This window comes from Phalacrocorax carbo, chromosome 2 (assembly GCF_963921805.1).
Source record: "Phalacrocorax carbo chromosome 2, bPhaCar2.1, whole genome shotgun sequence".
Taxonomy (NCBI): Eukaryota; Metazoa; Chordata; class Aves; order Suliformes; family Phalacrocoracidae; genus Phalacrocorax; species Phalacrocorax carbo.
In genome coordinates, this window is record NC_087514.1 from 23,786,154 (window position 1) to 23,807,024 (window position 20,871).

Sequence of the window (20,871 nt, forward strand, 5' to 3'; positions counted from 1 at the left end):
GCATTGCTCTGCAGCTATACAGAAAAGGAGAACGCTGAGATGTGAAGAAGACCATGCAGTTTCTGAACTCAGAAACACAGCGTGTGTATTCTGAAGAATAAAATTTTCTTTTTCAAATCAACTGTCAGCTGTGTTAATTAAAAAAATCTTCAGTATTAGCATTTTTCAGATACAGTTTAACAATGCTTCCCGTGGCTAACTACAAAGCTGGGTTTGCATCATTTCCAACAGTTTAGTGCAATTCATCGTGTATTAAAAAGTCATAATTCCTAGGCAACAGAAAGGAAATTTATTGAAGTCTGAACACATTTCAATAACTTCCCTATCTCCGCGATTGCCTGGAATAAAAAATAATTGCATTCACAAATCATAATACCATTGGCACAAAAGAAAACTGTTGTATTGCTAAGAGCTTTACGTTACCAAAGATCTTTGTTCAACATTGGTAAAACTTGTGTTTAGAAAACACATATCTGTGTAGCCTAAAATATTAATCAAGCTGTGAGTGAAAAATGCTGTAGAGGCTTTACTCTTTTCCCTATTTGGTAGTTCTACTAACATTTAGCTGAAAGGAGGCAACGTGTCCACCAGGTAAGTCACCTTATCTGGATTGTGAAATACTTCAAAGATTTATAACTAAAGAATTATTACCCCTCATTCAATTCCCATTTGGCTTAGATTCTCTGAAGCTGACAAAAGAAACACTGAGTTACATCTTCCAGCTAAATCTCAAGCCTGGGGTTTCAAAAAGACGCAGTTTCTGTTAAGAGGCCCAACTTTTAGGCCCAGCCACACATGTGTAACACCTGCAACAACGGGGCATGTGCTGGCTCTGGGCAATAAGCCCAGCTGACGAGACAATCATGCTACAGCAACCTTTATCTTCCACCATGCAGAACTCCAGATCAGCAGAGCTAAAATGGATCTTGGAGAAACCCAGATGAGTATCGGCATAACACTCAACAAGGTCTCTCCTGCCAGGATCCCTTCCAGACCCCAAACCTCACTCAGGGCTCTGGACCGCACCTCTGGGTTGGCAATCGGCAGAACCAAGCTTGCAAGCATTTAAGTCCTTTATGAGCTTTAATCTTAATGACTAGCAGCAGAACCTAAAGCTTAATGCAAATCTCGTGCCTCAGCCACAAAACTATCCCTTCTAGTTGCCTTAAAACACTTAGGCCACATCCTGAAAAATAAGTTTAATGTGTTTGCTATGGAACTAGATAATTGTTTTGGGCATCGCCAGCTAACTGCAAAGGATTTTTTCTCTCATAAAGGATATCCAAATTTCCCATTTAAGAGTTTGTGACAGTATGGAGGTGTGGGGGGAGTAGACAGCAAAACTTTTACTAACCGTTACATCCTTCCTTCAAGTCAAAGCAAAATGAGTGCAATTTATAAGGGCAAGATGCAAGCAGCATATTATTTTGCTGAAAGAAGAAATACTAGAAATATTTAACTATAAAGTTCCAGTGCTTTTGAACAATAATTTATTGTTCAAAATGTATGGATATCTGTCTTAAGGTTAAGAGTGCATTTTTACTGCCCCAACAGCATTCAATGTCAGAAAACTCTGAGGTCATATGTTAAGAGGCAGTATGTCACATGTTGTTGCAAGATCACCATAAAGTCCCCTTCTGCTGAACAAAACTTACAAATGCTGGGTTGTTTTTTTTTTTAATTTGTCAAGAGAAAAGAAATGCCCCGCCATGCTCTTGGCTCTTTCTTGCCATCATCCAGGAGTGCTGAGGGCAGAAATGGAGTGACCTAACTCACACGAAAGAGCAAAACATGCCTAGGCAAGAACAAACATGTAAGAATACACCAGGTGCTAATGACAGAGCTAAGCACAAAAAAAGCAGCAGTCTGAAAAACGACAGTCTGAGGAAAGGAGATATGTTAAAGAACAGCACCAGGCAAGGAAGGGAGAGAGCAGAAACAGGAACAGTACACATTACATCCTAGGGAGGGCATTATAAACCAGTGTTTAAACTAGAGATTTTTATTTTTCCTATAAAAACACATCAAATCTCACTGTAAGATACTGTTGGCTCTGGCATTTTACTTCACTCATCTGACAGAAGTAACCATTGCTATAGCAGGGCCAGCAGCGGAGTGCATGTTCATTTGTCAGCTGCTTCAAACACAAAGTCACCATCATCTCAGTTTAAAGCAGCAGCACAGGGTGGGGTGGGGTTGAACACAGATGCCATACTTTGCCACGAAGCAGATGGGGAGATGCCAGCGCTGCCATGGGTTTGGTGACCTCCAACAAGAGGCAGTAAAACTGCAGCAGCTGCTGAGCACAAGTGGAACTCTTCACACGTGACAGCAGAATTCCACAAGTACTCCCTCCTATGGCTCTACTTAAACCTGAGACGGTAAATGCTGGTGAAAGAAAAATAAAACAAGATATGAAATATAAAACAAAAAAATAAAACAAGATATGAAAATGCTGGCATTTCTTCCTCTTTCTGTTGAAACTACATGGGGAAAAAGAAAAAACAAACCCCCCAAGAGAAGAAAAACAACATTAAACATAAAAGAGCTTATCTCCAAGACTTCTCCAAAACTAAGATCTGGCTTCTTGCCTTTCATCTATACTAATTTGTTTCGCAGGAATGCAGCACATTTGATTTGATTCTTATCTTTTCTAAAAATTGGAAACGTTTAATTGGTTGATAATGAAAAAACATAGAATTCTAAAAGATAAGAAAATACTTTCCCTTTTTTTGTGAAAGGCCTCATTTTTTAGGACTGGAGAAGCTGGCTAAAAGTAAATCAGCAGTACACTTGCCACATGTTTTTTAAAATCCCCAGGACTGCTTCTTCTCCCCGAAAAATTATATGGCACAAGTCACGACAGTGATTTGACAGGCTTCTAACAGGACATTTTTGCCGTTCATCATTCCCGCCCCCAAACTGCCTAGGATAACGGCAGGTGCCTTACACACGCTTTAGAGCTACAGAAAGACGGTCAGCTAATTCCCGATACTATCCAATCTACAACCAAAACTTCAATGTTTTGACAGAGAATACAGCGACCAAATACATTAAACTTCAGGAACAAGCAGGGCAGATCCTAAACGCTCCGTCTCCGCTAAAATAGGCTTTCCCAGCCTATTGACAATCCTCCTCCCGGAGTGCAGCTTCACATTTTGCTCCAGCCCGTCACCGCTTCTTGAGCAAAATCTACAGCCCGGAAAAGGCGTGCCTCTGCTTTGCAAGGCTCGGGGTTGGTGGGCGGGGGGGTTAATTAAGGGCACCGCTGGGCGCCCGGTGAGCCAGCCGCACGTTTGCCTACAGGTGCGAGCGCGCCAAGCCCGTGAGGTCACGGCACCCAACGCTCAAGCCAGCGGTGAAAAAAATTAACAAACAAACACACTTCCAAGCCCGGGCACCAGAAGGAGGAGGCTCGCGCTCACCCTTGAGCGGCCCCACGGCTGGGCACGGGGAGCGAGCGCCCCTAGCAGGGGGGCAGCGGGGCGCCGAGAGTCACCGGCGAGCCGCCACAGGAAGGGGAGGGAGAGCGCCCGTTTCCCGTACGGCAGCCTCAAACCCTCACGAGGAACGGGGAGCATGGGGTGGAGGGGGAGCTGAGGCGCCACCAACCGGCGGCCGTTACAGCGGCGGGAGCTTCGCCCACTCACGACGCTCACGCCGGAAGCTGCCCTCCCGCGCATGCGCCCCGGGAGGGAAGGGCGGGAAGGCGCCCATCCCTTTCCGGCTGGCACGCGACCTTCCTCGCCCGCCCGCGCGCGCGCGCGCCACTGGCAGCAGCCGCTCCCCACACGGGCGGCCTGAGACGCGCGCGGGGCGGGGCGCATGCGCGCAGCCGCTAACCCCACCCCCTCCCGCCCTACGCCGCTATGCCGTTGGTCCGCTCGGTGCGCACGCGCCCTTTGACCCGCCCGCCTGCCCCCCCCACCCGGCGCGCACATGTGCCCTGACGCATGCGCATGCGCCCTGGCGCCGAGCCCCCACCACCCCCGGTGACGTCGGGAGGCGCAGGCGCGCTCCCTCCCCGCCACCCCCGCCCCTCCCGCCGCGCATGCGTGGTCGGCGCAGCCGCCCCTCCCCTCCCCGTCCGGGCGCCGTCGCCCCGCGTCTCTCCGCCCCCTTCCCGCGGTGGCGCCTGCGCGGTGCGCGCGGTCGGTGCGTGGCGTGCGGCGCGGTGGGGGCGGGTGGGGGCGGGGCGGGTATATATAGCGCGCGGCCGGGGCGGCGGCCTCCCCCTTGTCCCCCGGCCGCCGTCGGAGCTGTGTGCGCAGTGCGTGTGCTCCGGACACCCGGACACGCCGGCCCGGCCCCGCCGCACCATTTATTACTAAAAATATAAAAAAAAAAAAATCAAAAAAAAATCAAAAAAAAAAAAACCTTAAAAAAAATAATAATCCTTCCCTCTTTCACCTCCCGTCAACCTTCTGCAACCGGCCGGTTTGATATAAAATAACCCGGTGAAGCGAAGCCCCCCCCGGACCCGGCGCAGCCGAGAGGAGACAGAGCGATCCCGACCCCCGCCGAGGCCAGCGCCAGCCGCCGCCGCCGTCACCCCGCCAGGCCCGGCACCGAGCGAGCCAGGACCCGCCCGCCGCCACTCAACAGCCTCCTGCAGCCGTTAAGTTTCGAATCCGCCTCCGGAGCGTGAGCCCCCCCGCCGCCGGCCGTTGCCCTCACGGACCGCCGGGCCGCCGCGGCCTCCTCGCCTCGTCAGCGCCCGCCCCCGCTCCGGGAGACGGCGGCAGGATGAACCCCAGCGCCCCCAGCTACCCCATGGCCTCCCTCTACGTGGGGGATCTGCACCCCGACGTGACGGAGGCCATGCTCTACGAGAAGTTCAGCCCCGCCGGGCCCATCCTCTCCATCCGCGTCTGCAGGGATATGATCACCCGCCGGTCGCTCGGTTATGCCTATGTCAACTTCCAGCAGCCTGCTGACGGTGAGGGGCCGCGGGAAGGGCATGGGATGGGGCGGGAGGGAGCCGGCGGGCGAGGCGGCGGCGTGAGGGGAGCGCCGGGGCGGCCGCCGGCAGAGGAGCCATGTTTCTCCCCCGCCCCCACCAGGGCTTGGCGGCGCCGCCGCCGCCGCCCCACATCCATTTCCCTCCGCTGCCTCCGCTTCCCCTTGCCGGGACGCGGGCGAATTTGGCGCCCCGCGTGGGGGGAGGCTCGCGTGGGGGGGCCACGTCTAGCTGACACGCGGCCCGGGGCCGCCCGCGCCTCGTGGCGGGGAGGGGGGCGGGGGTGGGGGGAGGCGCTTCCGCGTCCCGCCGCCGGCAACCGAGAGCAGCCGCGAGGCCCCGGTGATGGGCGGGAAGGACCCGGGGGCCCCCGCCGGAAGCCTGGGGGAGCTGACCCGGGCCGGTACGGCTCCCGGCGGCCGTGGGGGGAGGGTGGGTGTCTGTGTGTCTATCTGTGTGTGCAGGCGGCTTCTCCACAGGCTGGCACCTCCGTGCGCGGCTGCATCGAGAATCCGAGATGAAGGCTGGCTTGAATAAAACATCCTAGTCATTAGCATCTTTTAGTAACTACGCAGGAGCTGGGTGTGTATTGGGTGATTAAGAGGCCAAAAAGAAGGAAGTAGGACGTACCGGATCGCCTGGTAGTTTCATAGACGTCCAGTCAAACCACAGGCGAAAGCAAAATAAGCTAAAACACCATGTCAGGTCTGTCACGTGTAGGGACGGGATGAAATTACTTGGGCCTCCTATGCTTGCTTTTCATGTAGGAAGCTGTATTCTCATCCCTTTCTCCTAGTAGTAAACTCTACGGCATTCTGTTTCCCAAGCTGTCTTTTTTTATCAAACTTGCTTTATACGACGTGTTGCTGGTTCTCTAAAGTTATGTCTGTAAAGAAACTTTCCATGTAGTTCTGGTCACGTTTGTGCCAAGTTTGGCAAACTGGCTTGTTCTTTTGGAGGGTGTTTGGGTGAAAGATCTGAATGTGACCAGCTCTAAGTTTTGTGGAGTCCAATTAAAAGAATAAATTTGGCCAGCTAGAACATGCTTGATTTCAAGTACAGTTAAGTAAACAGCTTTCTGTTATAATGGTTTTATTTTCAAGCATATGAACGTGAGACATTGGAATTACAAACTTCTCAAGCAATTAGATTAACTGGCTTTCAAGATTGGCTTTAGCGTGTAGCCATTATCAGATCAGACTTTGGTGTACCGATGATATCCGTATGTAGGTAGTAAAAGTTACTGTCTCATCTTTTTAATAGGCAGATATTTCACCTGTTATCAGCTCTCACTTCAGATAGCTTTTAATTTATTCAGCTGTTGTTTAGGATGAGATGGTTTGAATGCTTGTTTTAACATACTTTGCTTTCATTTGATAAAAGCTTACGGCACAGTTTACTCTCAAAGAGAAAAATAAGTGGTTATCACAGTTCAGCACTGCGATATGATAATGTGAAGGCAGAAGTTGAAGGTGATTCAAATGCTTCTCCTTAGTAATGATAGAATTCTGTAAGGGCCGACTTCATCATTGTCATTAGTTGAGCAACCTGTTCAACCCTGGGCTTTGTGACTTAGTTTGTAATTTGTCAGATGTGGGAACAAAGACAGCTTTTTCACCTGAGCAGTGCGTTGCATTCAGAGTTTGAGAATGTGCCTCTTGCCAAAATGCTGTTACTGCAAATGTTACAAGGGGGTTTTTTTGGTCTTTGGGAAGCACGCATGTTTTGTTCTACACCTAGTCCTGTTCAGCTAAAAGTAGTTCTCATCTGTATCAAAGTTGCATCTGGCACGTAGCTGGAAGCACTTGTTTAAAATATACTTAAATGAGTTTGTATGATTAGACTTTTGCAGCTTTTTAGAATTCTATGTTCTTGGCAAATACCTAGAAAGCATTTGCTGATCTTTTTCATTAATGGATCTGTCTATCCATTTACTGAAACCTTTAAATAGGAGCTCTGAGGATGAATGGTTATTCTTACAGTAGTACTGGTTTATTTTGATTCCAAACTAGCTACCTTTTCTTGGCAGCTAGTGTTAGCCTAATTCTTAGCTATGTCTCAGGCTATGCTTATTAAACAGCTAGTAACAACTAGCTGGGGTTTTGAAAAATGTCTTTGAAGGTGTGTTTGACATCACCAGCTGGCTGTAAACTAGGGATCTCAAAGCTCTTCCAAGAACTAATTAGGCCTGATGACACATTTGTGAGGTATGTGCACATTTCATAGTTGTGCCTTTTCTGAATTTGAGTCATAGTCTGGAGTAAAACCCAGACCTTGTTTAGTCACTAAACTGGAAATATTCTTGAGCAATCTGAAACTGCACTTCTCCCTTCAGATTTTTTTGAATGATTATGTTTCCAGGTGTTTATTTTATAGCTATTGCTATGTATGTTTAGCACAGTTTAGCATTAAGCGTATATTCCATGTGATTTTGAAATTGTTACTGAAGAGGGCTGTCCAGTTGCTCGCAACTAAAATGGGAGCTGGTGACTCATTCAATAAAAGCTCCAGCAGAATCAGCAAAAGTTACAGCATGGGTAGGTGTGTCCACTTGGTAGCAAGTTAACTGCTGAATGGAATTGCATTCTGCAAACAGCACGCAGCCTTTTATAGCTGAAGTGTAATGAAAGTAAGCCAATTTTACTGGTTGTGAATTTTAATGACAGTAGCTTGTACCTGGTTGGAGATGTATTCTAGTAACGTCTTAAAATCTGTTGTGGAATGACAATGTAGTGTTGATTAAGCAGAAATCTTTAAATTTCTGGTACTTCTGCTCCATAGAAGAGGAGAGCTGTTGAGAGTTTCCATGCTGTCCTTGTCTTTCTGGAGAAATTGCATTCGTCTAAGATACGTGCTCAGTATTAGTGGAGAGAGGTAATGTTTCCGAAGGCTAGGACCCACTTTGAGTCAGATATTTGGGAACTGTGTCCAGGAACACACAGGAGCATCAGGATTATTCTAGAAGCAATTAGCATGTATTAGAAAAGCCTCTTTTCTAGTAAAGGAAGCCCTGTTACTACTTCTGGAACTAATGAACTGTTTGTTGCTGGCACTTTTGCTGGTGCTGGCAGTAATAGTTCTAATGACTTCCAGGGCAATACCAAAGTGTTAGATGTTTCTACTGTGGCCAGTCTGATGTCCATGGTTCTTATTTTTCGGCCATCTTTTTTTTTTTTTCTGTTGTAATGTAGAGCCTTCCAGTGCTTTTTGTTTCTCATTATCAGTATCTAGGTTGTATTTTCTCCCTTGCTTAATTTAAATTAAAGCTTGTGAAAGCCTTGTTAACGTATTTAAAAGACTGGCAATGCTTATATTTCTTGCGGCTTCAGCTTAAATCTGTTGTTGACTTGCTACTGTCATGTGAATACAGTAATAGTATCAATACATGAGGGTTTTTTTACGAGAAAATGTTAGAAGCCTGTCTTGTTAACTTCTACAGATGTCTTTCAGAAACTATTATATTAAAATTCACTTGTAATCTGAAAACATGGCAAAAAAGGACGTAAAACATTGTGTACCAGCTGAACCAGAGGCTGATTGCAAATTTTCTTTGGCCGTGATATCCAGCAACATAGCTAAAGATAAAAGCAGCACTTAAAGAAGAAAAACATAAGGGTTTTCACAATGGGATTGGCCCTTGGTCCTTCTCCTAAGAAAAGCAATTAACTGATGTAGTTACTGTTTTCAAACTAATACCAAATCCATTTAAGCCTTGTTAACATCACATTGCTCTGCTCTATGCAAAGCGAGTTCATACCAATGAGTGTGGCTTCAGGTATTTATTGGGACTTTCTTCAGTGTTCTTCCAGATGTGCAGGAACGATGAAAAGGAGCTGATGTGGGAGATCATAAAATGTGTCTGCCATACTTGAGAACTGTTGCTCTTTCTTCCTTAAATACCTTTATGAATTAAAACATCACAGACATGTCATGTTGCTTTGATGGGACGTATGAAAACTGAAGAAGTCGTGATAATTCCCTATCTAAATACACTGAGAACTTACATTCAGGCTTTAAAAAGTTAGTTGTGGAGTTCTACTGGAAAAACTGCTTCACTGGAGTAACAAAACCTGGGTTACACTACTTTGTTTTGCTGTCTTAATGTTTGCTCCTTCATTGAGCTTGTATGTATTTTGTCATAAGCTTTTAATATATACATATAATTTCAGATTTTCAAAATTAAGTAAGTGCTAGTTTTAAATATCTTTGAGCTGTTCCTTGCCCTGAAGTGCATCACAGATCTTTTTTGTCACTAAGGAAGGAGTTGTATGGAACAGCTGCCTGAACCAGGCTTGAACTCCACCTAGCAAAGAAATTTTGTCAGTTTAGGGGTATTGGTGATTTAGGACTTCTATTGTTAATGTTTATAAAAGGCCTCATATAGGCACACGCTGTGCCCCTAAAAATATTCTTATTGGTACAGTATATATCTATGTGATGTGGGAGTGGTCAGCTGATTGTCACAAATGCTAAAACTCTTCCTCCTGTGGAATAGGTAGTAACTGTCATCCCTCAATATGTTTTCTCCTGTCACTGTACCATATTTTCATGATGGGGTCCAATCCTTTAGGCTATTGGGTTTTCTACAGCTTGTTTAGCTGACTTGTGCTCCTTCCTGTCTCCTGAGCACAGCTTTTGCTGAGGAGTTTTTGCTAGTTTTTATTTGCATAAAACGGAGTGAGGGTTATTTACATTGGAGGCTTGGGTTGGCATCTTGGTGCTACTGGACTTAAAATAGTGAAAATTTTATGGAGCGTTGCACTTCAAATGCTATTTGTGTCCTTATTAAGATAACTTTAGCATTTCTTACTAACTCCATGATGTTTTTCCAGCTGAAAGAGCTTTGGATACCATGAACTTTGATGTCATTAAAGGCAAACCAGTGCGCATCATGTGGTCTCAGCGCGATCCATCTCTACGCAAAAGTGGTGTAGGAAATATCTTCATCAAAAACTTGGACAAATCAATTGATAACAAAGCTTTGTATGACACATTTTCTGCTTTTGGAAACATCCTATCTTGTAAGGTTAGTGGAAAATTATTTCTGCGTTTAATGGTTTGACACAAAAAAACTCAATTTACGCTGGAAACACTCCATGGGTATTACAACAGGGTTTTTTCTTTAATAGGTGGTATGTGATGAAAATGGATCCAAGGGTTATGGATTTGTACATTTTGAGACACAAGAAGCTGCAGAAAGAGCTATTGAAAAAATGAATGGTATGCTGCTTAATGACCGCAAAGTGTAAGTACATAAATACGTAGCTGGGGATCAACAGACTGAAGTTCATTTTGCAGCGGACAAATGTTTAAGGCTTACCTAGAAAAGACAGGTGGTTCTAAAAATTTCTAATTTTAAAGAGGATTTAGAATTTTAGTGCTAGGAATACGATGCATTGTGTCACCTGCCTATTCTAAAGGCAGAATAAGTTCAGAAAATGCTAATAATGGAGTCTAGGGAAAAAAAATTTGTTCTATTAGTTGTCTTACAAGCTAATGCTGTAATGAGGATTTGGGAACTTCTGTGGTTTTCTGATCTTACTAGTCTGAGATAAAATACAATCCATTGGGTATTCTGAATAATACTTCATTTATAAGAGTTGTGGGATAGGTATGTTACCCATTTTTTGGATGAAACTTAAAGTGCTAGAGTTACGCAGTCCTGAATAGGGGTCAGATTACACTAATGTCTTTATATGAATGTCTTTTAATAGGTATATCTAGGAAATAGGAGTAGAGAATAAAACTGAGAGACATAATGTTCTAAACATTTTTGCTGTTCTATCCGGTAGGGAGAAAAGTTACTTGTCTAGTTGGTTAGTGATATCTAGGCTTGGGGCAGGGCCGAGTGCCTCACAGCTATGCCTAAGGGACCATTATGGTATTTGGTATAGTTGTAAAAGAATAGCTCTGTAAATCCTTGAGAGGTTTTGGAAAAAGAAAACAGAAATCAGCATCAGCTTACAGTCATGCATTATTTTTGCATGCAGAGATGGATGGATCAAGCCACATACAGGGAGAACTTATATTTCAAAACTTTAGTTTTCCTGCTTTTTCTGCGCTTGACTGGGGTACTGTGGATGTTTTTACTCAGCTTCCATCTTTATGCAACTTTTTAAAATTAGTAAAAAAGGTCAGCATGTAGTCATAAAAGCACGTGATTTATATAAACTTCGGTAAAATACATCATGTTAGTTAATTTTGCTTTGAATTTCCATTCAAGCAAGGTTTTTAAAAGTGAATTCAAGTACTTCACTCACTATCAAAATCTAAAGGATAAATTGCACTATCATTTTTACATCCTTGTTGCTATAAATTGGGTGAAGTCAAAGTTTAAGAAAACGCTGAGTTACTGTATGCTACATAATTGGATTTGTCAGATTTGGAGCTACAAAGTTGGACAATATGATTCAAGAGCAAAATGGTCAGAAATCAGTGTTAGCCATGTGACGCCTGCACTTCCTTGGGTTGTGGTGTTTTGTTCAGCTTCTGTTCTTTCTCTGATGGTATGAACTGACCTTTGGTGTTCCCAGCCAATTTGCAATGGCATTTGACTGAAGAGCAGGTTGAACTCTTCATTCTTCTATGCCTATTAAAAAAAAAAAAAACAACAAAACCACAAATCAAACAAAAGTCTTGCTGTGGTATAGGCTGGAGAGGTGTGTAAGGGAGTGGGGGGAGGTTAGTTAAATACTCCTTGCTTAAAAATTGGATCAGAGAACAGTAACTGCTTTAAGGCTGCCAAGTTTTTAGTATGGCAGAGGGATTATGCTGATATCTAGAATTTCTGTTTAGCCACTGTACTTATTACTCTTTCCCATTGTCCAGCTCCTGTTGTCAAAGGCTGTTTTATAAGAGTGAACAATGTCGCCAATGGCTTGAAAGCATATTTATGCCAGTAATGGTGATAAGCACACTGATGTAGCAAGGACAGTGAAATTGTTTTTCTGATGGAGTTCTGTTGTAAATATTTTATCTAAAGAATTTCATGCCTATAATGAACAATGATTAAGAATAAAATTTGATGCCAGAGGATAAAAGTAAATTTTCAAACCTTGACAGACTCCTTTAATCTACACTATTCTGTTCTGCAACTAGATTTGTTGGAAGGTTTAAATCTCGCAAGGAACGTGAGGCAGAGCTTGGAGCCAGAGCAAAGGAATTCACCAATGTTTACATCAAGAATTTCGGAGAAGACATGGATGATGAGAGACTTAAGGAACTCTTTGGCAAGTTTGGTAATGTCTTAAACTTTATATAAATGAGTGAACTTCAGTTTACTACTTATATGTTATCTGTACAGTACCTTATAGTACAAGGAATCAGCTGGCTGTCTGATGTTGATTTAAGAAAATAAAAATTAACGGTACTGAAAAGTTGATACTTAATTCCAATTTCAGATTCAAAGTGCAGTAATACCACTCAGAATTCTAAATAAGCAGAATAGCATACGTAATCCTGCCATCAGAATTGTTTCCAATAATCTGAAAATAATGTGTCCAAATAATCTTTTGAATGGGTTTTGCAAATTCTTTTAAGTTGCAAATAGAAGTGTTTTTCTCTTTCAGTACAGATTGATGTTATGAATTCTCTACAGGATACATGACAAATGAGTTTGCTATTGCTTTCATTGACCTGCGGACTTTTCTTTATTCAGAGTATCTCTGCTTTCATTATTTGGTTGCATTGTGGTGGTCGTCCTAATATGAAATTATAGAGAACTTTTCCATTGGCAAGCTATTTGGTTCTGTCTTGAACCTCAGTTATGCATGGGGCAAAATTATGGCAGGCATATGATCATGATCTAGCAATATATATGATGTGTCACCATTGAAATAGGAAGTGGCAAACTGATTAATTCAGTTACAGATTGTTACACTGGTTTATAGGGCACATCTATTTTCAGCCTCAGCTTTTGTATTTTCTTGCCTCCGTGCTTTTGCTGTTCTCCAGTGGATATCATGTAAAGCAGGACAAAGCCTTGTATACTCTTGTATACTCTATAACAGCCCTAAGCAGCATTTACAGGAAATTCCTTTTCACTATTGGAAGCATCTATGGTCAAAACAGTGGCAAATTTAGCTGCTAATATCTGTCTCAATTGAGTCTGTGAACTGCAATTTTTCAAAGGTTTGGAACTAATGAACTGGGATGACCTTTCACCAGGATAAATGGTGAAGCACATGCCTAACAGAAAGGCCTCCTCCAACTTTCAGTACCTATTTCAAAGGATGGAAGCACTAATGCTTTTTAAATGTTGTAATTTTTAATGAGAAAAACAGTTTCATTCACTACCCCATTTTGGTTGAAAGTACAGTAGGAGAGAAATAAATGCTTGAGGGTATGGTTTAGTGGTGGACATGGCAGTAATAGGTTAGCAGCTGGACTCGATCTTAAGGGTCTTTTCCAACCTTAACAATTCTATGATTCTAAATTCAGCATGGCAGGCTTCAGCCGTAATGGCTGAATTTCAGCATCAGGGCACATCAGCAGTTTTATATTAATGGGTGATGTTTACTAGATACTATGGTTGGTGCAGGAGTCCTTTGTAATACAAGTGAAACAAACTAAATATTAAGACTTGCAAACAGGATGTTCAAAATGTGAAGAGAAGACGTTCTATGTACGAAGCGTAAGTATTTCATTCTCTTTTTAGGTCCTGCCCTAAGTGTGAAAGTTATGACTGATGAGAGTGGAAAATCCAAAGGCTTTGGCTTCGTTAGTTTTGAAAGACATGAAGATGCCCAGAAAGTAAGCTTTTGGACTTCACTTTAGGAATTCTGTAACTGAGACCTGAATAATATGTTTCATTGAGTGATTTGAAATCTTGTGAATTCATTAAGGGTTTTTAATTGGTCAAGAACACTGCAAAAACAGGTGTCTGCTTCCTAAATGACTTAGCATAGTTTCTGTCATTTAGAATGCTTTCTAACAAGCAAATGTCAGTTGATCTGAGGAGCCTATTAAGTCAAGATACTCCGAGACAGCTGGGACTAGTGCAGAAATGGGTAATCTTGAATAATTTAATAACCTGCTGGAGTTGGGCTTTTAAAGGTCCCAACGAGATTTGGACTCCCTCATGCTAGGCAGCATGCAAGCGTAGCAAATAATTACATCTCTGCAAAACCCAGATGAATCATTGGATCCAATTTGGTTGCACAAAACATTTGTGCAAGGCAGAAAGGATTGTGTTTTCAAACTTCAGCAGTGCAAAGTCAGCAGGGAAGTTTTATGGAGCATGTTTGGCACAGCTATAAGAAAACAGTCGTAGAGCCCTGTGATGTTGCTTTTACTCTGAAGGGTACCTTTGGAAGAAGGGTCATTTTAATTTGTTTGTGTCTCTAACATGCCAGTGTGCTGTATAACTTAATTCTTTGTCAGTTGGTTGCTTTGATGTGTCAGTTGACTGTGGCAGTAGGGACATAGCATCAGGAGAAAAACTCAGCACAGAACAAACCAGGGCAGCAAACGAAGTTTGCTTTTCAAAAGGCATTTCGGTGATTTGTCAGTACTGCAAGTGTACAAACGAGATTAGAACAAATCCTGTCTGTCTTAACATCTACATTGTTCAGTCTTGCATACATTCATAGATGAATTGTTTCTTTTACAGTAATCAGAATCACATGTTGGGTGTTTTAAATAACAAAATTTTAATATCTCAGTAAATCTGTGTTTAATGGCTTTGATTCTGAAGGTATACAGTAAGCTGGTGACTTATAGTTTTAAATTAATTGACTAAATCTGTGCCAGAGTTTTAATATCTTAATAGTTGTAACTTGAAACAGCATAAAGGAAAAAAATTTAATATTTTCGTACTCTTTAAGTATTTTCTTAAGAAAATATTAAAATTCTTTTTAAAAGCCATATATTCCAACTGTAGCTTAACATATAGTATAAGAAAATCTGCTAGATGCTACAGTTTCAGATGTTGCTTTTAAAAACAAGTCAAATGTGTGAATTAGAGCTTTTCAACTTAATTTGCTTTCTTTTTTCTGCCTTTAGCAAGATGAGGCTGGAGAAATAGTTCTTCATTATGTGACTTGATTTATTTTTTGCCAACTTGATATAAGAAAAGTTCTTTGCATCCTTTGTGACTTTTCTTAACTGGACAGAAACACTCGGAAAGCAATTTCCATTTCACTTAAGCAGGGGGAAGTATTGGGGTATTTGTTTCCACTAGTGATATTTGAGATGGATCGCCTCTTTTTCTGGAATCCTTATGTAACTTTTCGTATTTGAATTACATTTTTTTGGATGACTGAAAAAACATTAGAATACGAAGCACTTCTAACTTCTTGTTTGTTAATGAAGGCTGTAGATGAGATGAATGGGAAAGAGCTCAATGGGAAACAAATCTATGTTGGCCGGGCTCAGAAAAAGGTGGAAAGACAGACGGAGCTGAAGCGCAAGTTTGAACAAATGAAGCAGGACAGGATCACCAGATACCAGGTTCAGTTTTAATGCAAGAATAACAACTTTATTCTATGATATTTTTAGATTTACCCAGGTCACTTGCTTTCAGAAATAACTTGCCTTTTCTTTAGGGTGTAAACCTTTACGTGAAAAATCTTGATGATGGGATTGATGATGAGCGTCTTCGAAAAGAATTCTCCCCATTTGGTACAATCACTAGTGCAAAGGTAAAGTAAAGATTGTGCTCATCCTTTCTCTGAAAACGAACAGTGATTCTTCACCAAGGAAGAGTAATTTATTTCATTGACTAACAGATGTGATCCAGTCACTTACTACTGCCACTATATACGTGGGTATCTGCTTTCTTGATTATTGTACATCTCAGGTTAAATGCATATGATCATCCTTTCTTGAAATAAACTGAGTGCTGATATTAATGTGAGAAAAAAATATTTTTGGTGCAATAATGTGCTCGTTATTACCTCACTGAGATTTTTATCAGTATTCAGTAAATAGCAAGTTATTAATTAAGCATTATATTCCTTCTTATAAATCATTTTAGTAAAACCTGTGGTCTCACTTCTATTAAGCTGAAAAACACTCTTGCAAGTTGAGTGGATATGACATTCTTTTGTTTTAAAACTAAATTTTGTGCTGACAGGTCATGATGGAAGGTGGCCGCAGCAAAGGATTTGGATTTGTATGCTTTTCATCACCAGAAGAAGCCACCAAAGCTGTCACAGAAATGAATGGTAGAATTGTGGCTACTAAACCATTATATGTAGCTCTAGCCCAGCGTAAAGAAGAGCGCCAAGCTCATCTCACCAACCAGTATATGCAGAGAATGGCAAGTGTAAGAGCTGTACCTAATCCTGTAATCAACCCTTACCAACCAGCACCTCCTTCAGGTTACTTCATGGCAGCTATCCCACAGGTACGTGTAGAGATGAGCAACTGAATGGTTTGTACTGTATATAAAATCTGTTCAGATTTAACAGTAAATGTAACTATTAGCACGTCTGTAATTTCAGCACTCTAATGTCATAGCAGAAAGGTGAGGGACTGTTCAGTGTGCTCTTCAAAGATAACAAAGTCACGCAATGTTTTTATATTTGACAGACTCAGAACCGTGCTGCATACTATCCTACTAATCAGCTCGCTCAACTTGCTAGACCTAGTCCTCGCTGGACTGCTCAGGGTGCCAGACCTCATCGTAAGTCACTTCTTTACCTCTTTCTAGTGATTGCAGTAAACTCCATAGCATTTACCTTTGCACCTTGTATGTAATGAAAATATATTCAAATTTCATGGCATTACAGTATCAGTCTTCTCTTTGTCGTATTAGTGGTGTTACTTCTGAACTCTTTTCACCATTCGGTGTTTCAGCGTGTAACTTAATTTATTTTCTCTAAAACATAGCATTCCAAAACATGCCTGGTGCTATCCGCCCAGCAGCACCCAGACCACCATTTAGCACCATGAGACCAGCTTCCTCACAAGTTCCACGAGTCATGTCAACACAACGTGTTGGTGAGTTTTGTTTATGCAAACTTTAAGTATTAGACTTCTTTAATTTTGCCGATTCAGAATAATCGCTCAAATGCATTTCTAAGTTCAGTATTGTGTGGTAACACTTCCCTCCTTTTCTGGCTCTTGCTTCAAATATTGTCCCAGCAGAGACACCTGCTGTGGTCCCATTTCTTCAGGATGGAGCACTACTTCTTCTGGTGTGCATTTTAATAATACTACATGTCAGCTTCTGCCATTTCTAAGCATCATCATGGCAATTGTAATGATAGGTTGTATGTAGAAATATTGAGATGATAGAATTTTAGTTCTTACTATTTGTCATAGAATTCTGTGAGCCAGTGTCATGTATGCAGAATCTGCAAATCACTGAGTGAACCAGAACTAATTGTAACGGAGTCTTAATTCTCACTGAATGTATTAGGCAGTAGTATGTTCTAGCTATCTGCTTTGTGAAAGTATCTTTTTTAGGATGACTATTGACATAGTGTGCTCAGGAAATCAAGTGTCCTTTGAGGTTAAAATGAAGTTAAATTAATACTCCACCAAAGTGAATGTTTTCTCACAGGTCTTTTTTCCAATAGCGTCTAAGAAAAGCAGTGCATTAGTGAAGTGACTCAAAGTAACATCCAGTAAATTTTGAGCTTTGAACCTTCAGATACAACTAGTGATGTGACAGTTGACAGTACTACTGAGATGACTCTATAATAAAATACCTAAATTAGTTATTCTGTTTGGGCTGGTTTGGTTCTCTTTTTGTAACTTGTACAGTGTAGGCTAAATAAAAAAATGAATTATTCACATACTCAATTCTGTTATTTTTTTTCAGCTAATACATCAACACAAACAATGGGTCCACGTCCTGCAGCAGCTGCTACTGCAGCTACTCCTGCTGTACGCACAGTACCACAATACAAATACGCTGCAGGTGTTCGTAATCCTCAGCAGCATCTTAATACACAGCCGCAGGTTGCTATGCAGCAGGTATGTAATTTTAGGAACTGGTCCATGCTTCTGGTGTTTTTTATAGAGGAAGGAGGAGGGTGCTTATGATTAAGAGTTGTCTTTGTTATTCTAGAATTCAGGCTCTGCACTGTGGCAGCAGTGTTGCAGCCTTGGGGTTTTAAGTCTATTTCAAGTTCACCCAGAACAGGGTGTGATCCTGTGTTACTTCATGTTTTCCAGTTCCTTGATATCTTAGACTGAATTCTCCAGGTGTTTGCTCCACAATGGTGCAGTTGATACCAGTTTCCAGCATCACTCAGCTTTAACCAGCACTATTTGATTAAATTGACTTGGTTGTAATTTCTTCCATGTTTCTGACAGTGTAGGCATTGTTTATGATGAGTTGTGGAACGTTGGGTATTTGAAGCCTAATTATGAACTAGAATTTAATTTTGAAATGGTGTTAAATCAATTTGCAGCCTGCTGTCCATGTGCAAGGTCAGGAACCCTTGACTGCTTCCATGTTGGCTTCTGCTCCTCCACAAGAACAAAAGCAGATGTTAGGTATGTACATGATACCTCTCTCTATGCCTTGTAGCAGAAGGACAGTCAAAGCACTCTTTTATCAAACTTAAAATGCAGAATAAATAGGTTTAGCTGTAGAACAAGGTGTTTGTTCCCCTTTTCCCTTGAATCTAGGCTGTTTGTCAGATGAGATTTGTCACTGAGTACCATTTTTCTCTCTAGGTGAACGTCTATTTCCTCTCATTCAAAGCATGCACCCTACTCTGGCGGGTAAGATCACTGGTATGTTGTTGGAGATTGACAACTCTGAACTCCTCCACATGCTCGAGTCTCCTGAGTCTCTTCGTTCGAAGGTAGGTGGACTTCTGCCTTACACAAGTTTTATCAGTAGTTAAGTCTACACTGATTTAACAGGTGTTTATGCTGGCACAGTGGAGCAGCAGCAAGGCAGCAGTGGCCGAGGGTGAGAAGTCAGAATACCCCCTTTCAAAGGGTGGCAGCAGCTTACATGAAACATGTTTCAATTATACATGCAAACCTAAATATACAGAAATTGCTACGCTTCCTTTATTAATTTTTCTTCTTTACTTAACAGGTTGATGAAGCTGTAGCCGTACTACAAGCCCACCAAGCTAAAGAGGCTGCTCAAAAGGCAGTTAATAATCCCACTGGGGTTCCAAGTGTTTAATAAGTAAGTTTTCCGAGCATTGTAGTTTTACAGGTTGACTGGGACGATTGTCCTTAGTCTGTAGCCTTATAAGCAGTATGCTTCCAGGCTCTGTATCATTTGCAGCCACAGAAAATAGCAGCTGTGGTCACAGTTGTAAACGAATTTTGTCCTCAGTCCTGTTGTCCAGTTCTGTCACTCTTGGTTAGCAAATGCTAATGGCGTGTCTGGCATATTTAGCTGGAGTTAAAGCATGGTTTTTAACAGCATAGTTAGCTGGAATTAGTTCTAGGCATGTGTGCAGAAATTGGCAGTTCTGTCAAATGCTACTATTCATACTGTTGTTCAAGAGGAACTTGTGGAATTGAAATAAGCTTGAAACAATACTCCAACCATTTTTCCTTAGAAATTAAATAGCTTATTTGCACTATAACTTGTCTATACTTGCCAAAATCTAAATTCACCAAAATGTGAAGTCAAGACAATATGTAGTTTCGTTTCTAGTTGTGTAATTTTATCTTTTATGTTAATTAAAATACTGATTTTCTTTATTGCCTTCTCTGGGTTCAGTATCTTAATCGTGCATGACAGGCAGAGGCAGAAGGTGGTAGCTTTACAATTTTGAAAGGGGAAAATGTGATGGAGTTGAGGATAATACAGGAGTCTGCTCTCTGTTCAGTCCAGTTAGGTTTCGCCTGTATATGAACTTTCCACATTTATAGCTATCAGTTGAAGATGCCTGCTTTAACATTTGATCACTTAAAATTTTCTTTTTTCTTGGCCTTTTCATTTCTGCAACCTCCCTTTTGAAGGCAGAATTTGAGTCATATTTTTTCCACACTACTACATTTTTTTTTTTGCTAGTGATGCTTTCATACTGGAGCTAAGCAAGTGCTGAATAAGTTCTTTGTCCTAAACTAAGATGCCCAAACTTTGAGACCATTACTCCATGTGCTCCATGATGTTTTAGTAATTGGAAATTGAAAATGCTACTAGTGTAGTTATTCGATTAGCCCTGGTATGCTGGCCCTAAGAGTAGAGGAGACCTGCAGTCAAGTTAGTTACAGTAACAAACTACTGCGCATGGCCGCTGTCTAAGGCCATGCTGTGCCAGAGTACTGTTTAGTTCTAGAGTCGGTTTTGTCTTACTAAGTATCACAGACTTGGGATACTTCACTTTCATGACTCTAAAAAGTGGGGGGTAACTCTGATCCACTGTTTGTGAAGAACTTTGATATAGTTGATACTGCAAAAGCCCGAAGTGCTATTGGGCTTTCAGTTGCAGAAAGCGTGTCAGAAAACAAGGTGCTAACATCACTGTTTTTGTTTGCAGGAAGATCCGGGACTACAATCTAGAACTTCGCTTCACCGAAGAAAAAAAAATCTAAACATGGAAAAACTATTAAATATTGAGAAAAACATTGCAAAATATAAAATAAATAAAAAAAGGAAAGGAAACTTTGAAGCTTATGTACAGAGCAACGCCGGGGCTAGCAAAACAAATGCTAGTCCTAGATTACTTATTGATTTAAAATTTAAAAAAAATAGTAAAATAAAAAATACAAATTAATGTTTTATAAACCCGGGGGAAAAGAATTTTCAGCACAGTACAAAAATTTAAAGCATTCCTTTCTTTAATTTTGTAATTCTTTACTGTGGAAAAGCTCAGAATATCACTGCTGTTTTAGTTGACAGTGAGAATTGATAGCTGAGCAAAGAAACGTAATTTGGATTATAAAGTTCTTGGTTTAATAAAAATTCCTTAAACATTGACTGACTTGTGATGGCTTCTTCTCTACAGTGTACTTCTGGTAAGGTTGTCATTCAGAATACC

At 41.7% G+C, this 20,871-nt stretch overlaps 1 protein-coding gene across 2 annotated transcripts; it reads left to right on the forward strand.

Annotated features, from left to right (window-relative positions):
• Positions 1 to 4,222: 4,222 nt before the first annotated feature.
• PABPC1 (poly(A) binding protein cytoplasmic 1) lies at positions 4,223 to 20,810 on the forward strand. Of its 2 annotated transcripts, none has more exons than XM_064442303.1 (15): positions 4,223 to 4,939; positions 9,793 to 9,986; positions 10,090 to 10,205; positions 12,059 to 12,198; positions 13,617 to 13,711; positions 15,272 to 15,409; positions 15,505 to 15,600; positions 16,035 to 16,307; positions 16,493 to 16,586; positions 16,793 to 16,903; positions 17,730 to 17,884; positions 18,325 to 18,409; positions 18,593 to 18,723; positions 18,966 to 19,061; positions 20,371 to 20,810. In XM_064442303.1, exons 1-14 carry the CDS (start codon positions 4,747 to 4,749, stop codon positions 19,056 to 19,058), a joined length of 1,914 nt encoding a protein of 637 aa, XP_064298373.1. In that variant the 5' UTR covers positions 4,223 to 4,746; the 3' UTR covers positions 19,059 to 19,061; positions 20,371 to 20,810. The 2 variants fall into 2 exon arrangements, with proteins under 2 accessions (XP_064298373.1, XP_064298374.1); XM_064442304.1 differs by having other exon boundaries at positions 12,059 to 12,189.
• The last annotated feature ends 61 nt before the right edge of the window (positions 20,811 to 20,871 follow it).